This window comes from Sander lucioperca, chromosome 22, assembly GCF_008315115.2.
Source record: "Sander lucioperca isolate FBNREF2018 chromosome 22, SLUC_FBN_1.2, whole genome shotgun sequence".
In the NCBI taxonomy this organism is placed as follows: Eukaryota; Metazoa; Chordata; class Actinopteri; order Perciformes; family Percidae; genus Sander; species Sander lucioperca.
The window spans coordinates 3,354,667-3,358,646 of record NC_050194.1 but is presented as its reverse complement, the minus strand read 5'-3'; the positions used below and the strand labels follow the sequence as shown (position 1 = coordinate 3,358,646).

The 3,980-nt window shown below is 41.6% G+C and overlaps 1 protein-coding gene across 1 annotated transcript in view; it reads left to right on the top strand.

Annotated features, from left to right (window-relative positions):
• The first annotated feature begins 1,035 nt into the window (after window positions 1–1,035).
• LOC118494291 overlaps window positions 1,036–3,980 on the top strand; it is a 13,185-nt gene continuing 10,240 nt past the window's right edge. Inside the window, exons 1-2 of the mRNA XM_035997830.1 lie at window positions 1,036–1,269; window positions 1,387–1,438. Of these exons, the coding sequence (XP_035853723.1) occupies window positions 1,036–1,269; window positions 1,387–1,438 (286 nt within the window). The remainder of the gene's footprint in view (window positions 1,270–1,386; window positions 1,439–3,980) is intronic.

Below are 3,980 nucleotides of genomic sequence, written 5' to 3'. Positions count from 1 at the left end.
CGGCTTTAGCCACTGACATACGTCACGCTGCCCTCACGCTGCCTTCACTCTGATTGGCAGTCGCTCGTGGCCAAACGGCCACTCCCATTGAAAATGAATGATAGCTGTCTCTTGTAGCTAATGTGACTGTAGGGTAATGCCTCCTCCTCGGTAGCTTGGAAATACTTTGGTTTTAAGCCAACAGATGTGCATTGCATTGTTTTTTATACTGTAGTCGTGTATATACAACCAGTACAACATGTCCTGTTCTATAGACATGCTCTTTATTTATTTATTTTATACTGTCCAAGCAGTAAAACATGTCCTGTTCTGTAGACACAATTGTTGAACCAGTCCAATATGACTGTCAGTTGGATTAAACCTTGTGTTGTAAGAAAACTTGTTTTATTTGTTATAAATCTATTTTGATGCGTTTTCCCATAACTTTGGTAATTTTACATATGTTTAAAAATATCGAAATTAATATTGATATCGCAATATTCATTATCGATATCGCAATATCACATTTTTTCAATATCGTGCACCCCTAGTGGGTATGGTTAGGAGACCAGCAGAGGAGCGCAGCGAGCGGGAGGGAGTGTAGTCCTGGAGGAGGTCAGAGATGTAGGTCGGGGCTAGGTTGTGAAGGGCTTTGTATGTGAGCAGAAGGTTTCAGTTCTATCAATCTGAGATTGGACAGGGACCCGGTGCAGCTGGATGAGAACGGGAGTGATGTGGTCAGATTTTTTGCGGGTAATGATCCAGGCAGCAGGGTTCTGAATGATTTGAAGCCTGGATAGCAGATTGGTGGAAAGGCCAGAGAGAACCGCATTACAATAGTCAATCCGGGATGTAACGAATGAGTGGACCAAGATTTCAGTGCTGGATTGAGATAGGGATGGGCGGAGTCTGGAGATATTGCAAAGGTGGAAGAAAGCAATCCGTGTAATGTTTTTTATGTGAGGTGCAAAGGAAAGGGTGCTGTCCAGGATGATACTGAGACTCTTGAATTGGCTGGATAAGGGTACAGGAAAAAAAAACTTTAATAGTGATGTTATGGGCTTTGGAGATGGTGGTTTCGGAGGTGATGACCAGGGCCTCAGTTTTGCTGGCATTGAGCTTCAGCAACTCCTTCCTGCTCATCCAGCTCCTGATGCCCTGGAGACATGTGGTGAGGGAGGTGGGAAGAACAGTATTGGTGGGTTGAGTGGAGATGTAGACCTGTGTGTCAGCAGCGTAGCAGTGAAAGTGGACACCATGGTGAAGGAGGATTGCGCCGAGGGGAAGGAGGTAAATGATAAATAGGATTGGACCCAGTACTGACCCCTGAGGGACACCCAGTGTAACAGTAGAGCACTTTGACCTGTGGTTCATCACTTGGACATACTGTTGTCTGCCAGTGAGTAGTGGGTGAGAGATGGTGTCAAAGGCAGCAGTAAGGTCGAGGAGGATGAGGATGGTGAGCAAACCAGAGTCTGCTGCATGGAGGAGGTCATTAGTGATTTTAACCAGGGCTGTTTCAGTACTGTGCTTAGGGCGGAAACCAGATTGGAATGGTTCATGGAGGTTGTTGGAGTTAATCATAAACATTTTATTTACAGACTGAATGTGATTAAAAACCTTTCTACATGTATGTGATGTTGCCCATGCTGTGTATTCCACCATATCATGGCTGACTTCACATTTGGCCGCACTGGACTGCATGAGACAAGAGGCGCTTCAGTGAGATCCGTGTTTTATATACTCGACTGTAGCCTCTTGGCATCAAACATGTGTTCCTTAGAAAGCCTGGCTTTGTTAAAAGGACAGGCCTGGCAGTTTGCTGTTGGCAAGATGCAAGCTGTGAAACTCCAAACAGGACAGGAACATACATTAAAGGCTATTTCTATTCAGTGTAGTCCACAGAGGAGGCTGCACTGTGTTGGTGCACACAGAAAAATACAGTAACTTCCCAGTTGTTTTTATTGGAAATAATTTGCTGCTATGAACTTTTATTATGGTTCTTGCCTGTCTGTGCTAGTTTTGTGACATCTGCTGATACCCAGAAGGCTTGCTGACATCTATTATTGCTCTTAAAAAGGATGTGTTCAATTGGATAATAGCAAGTTGCCAGCCACTACATTCTTGTGTTTGTACCCTTTTAAACTCAGCGTTTCAGAAAGCCAGAGGAGTGCTAGTTTACTGTTCTGTCGCTCACAGCAAGGCACCTCTTCATGCATTAAAAAGGCGTGCACTCAGACACATGGGTATAAACAGTCATTTGAAATATGTATGTAACCACCAGCTCCCCTGAAAAAGAATGTGTCTGCCCGGCAGGGGCGGGGCCAGAGGGGTGGCATGCCCCCCCCTTGGAATCTTATAGAAGCACAAAATACCTAAAAAGGAATGCAAGACTGCAAAGAAATGCAAAACGACCAGAAAGACACTACAGGAGGCCCAAAACCACCAAAACCAAATGTAAAGAGACACAAAATGACTAAAAAGAAAAGTGAAATGACAACACAGATTTAAAATGACCACAAAGAGATGAAACACTACCACAGAGATGCAAAACAACCTTAGTAAGGTTTAAAATAACCACCAAGACCCAGAAAATGACTACAAAGAGATGTAAACCGTCCAGAAAGAGGAAACATGACATAGACATGACATGAAATTTAACTGATTGTGCTGCATTACTGATTTAATATTAGTTATAGGACCATTAATTCCCCACGTCTATATCCACAACGTTCCACTTCCAGGATTGCTCTCTTTTCGGATGTCCATTTTCGGATGTCCCAACACCTTCCTCTTCCTTTGTGTTGGCGTTCTAAACTCCGGTGGATTTACAAGGACTATGGTTAACTGCTCCTCAGATCTCTGCAGGGTAAATCCAGACAGCTAGCTAGACTATCTGTCCAATCTGACTTTTCTGTTGCACGACTAAAACTACTTTTGAACGTACACAACTTCCACCAAAAGAAGTTCCTAGCAGCGGCACCGTGGCTGTGTCCGCCCAAGACGATTGTGATTGGTTTAATGAAATGCCAATAAACCAGAGCAAGTTTTTTTCCCATCCCAGATTACTGCGTGGACTAGCCAGACCCTCCTCCGCAGCGCTGTGGAGGAAGGTCTGGCAATGCAAGACTACATCTAGGCCTACCTGTAAACCATTATCACTGTGATATCCCAATCATCATTTTTTAACATCAGAAGGATTATAAATGATTAATTTATAACACTCATATTGAAACAGACTTTAGCAAGTGCTTCCCAATTCAGGATCAAATGAAAAGATCATTAATACAGGGAGATTATGACTAAAATGTAAAAACAAATCATCACTCATATTTAATTAGTGGGAATGCTGTTCAACAGCATTCCAACTATTGTTATTCTGTTCTTTATTTTTCTTATATCTTATTCCGTACGTTTTTTGGCTCTCCGTAACTTCTGCATACTTTCAGCTATTAAAACCATTCAACTTTTAAAATGTTCAGCTCTTTCAGCTAATGATGGGACTTCTTCAACTTTTTTTCTACTATTTATACTTTTTAAAATTTTAAGCTTTTTATGACTTTTTTTTAACATTGAAGTCAATGAGAGCATGCTTCAAATCCTTCAAATCTTCTTCTGCTCCCAAAATTTTCAGCTCCTTCATACTTTAACCTACAGACGCCAAACAAACTTTAAAATGTTCACAAAATATTCAGGTATTACGCTATGGCTTATCAGTTTGATATCTTTTACAGTTTTTGTGAAAAAGCTGTTTAAGTTTAGTGATCATTTCAGGATTTTTCTGCGTTTCTAGTGATTGTGTATTGCGTCTGTCAGAGTGGATGATGTCATCGTTAGAGTGCAGCAGCTTAGAAATAAAATCTTTGTCCCCTCTCTATAAATTGCTCTCACACCCACAATATCTACTTGTCATACACAATTTATAGTTCAAAACGTAGGTATTTTTGTCTAGTTTCAGGAAATGTGCTCAGTTATGCGATATGCCTTATACTTTTGGCTTG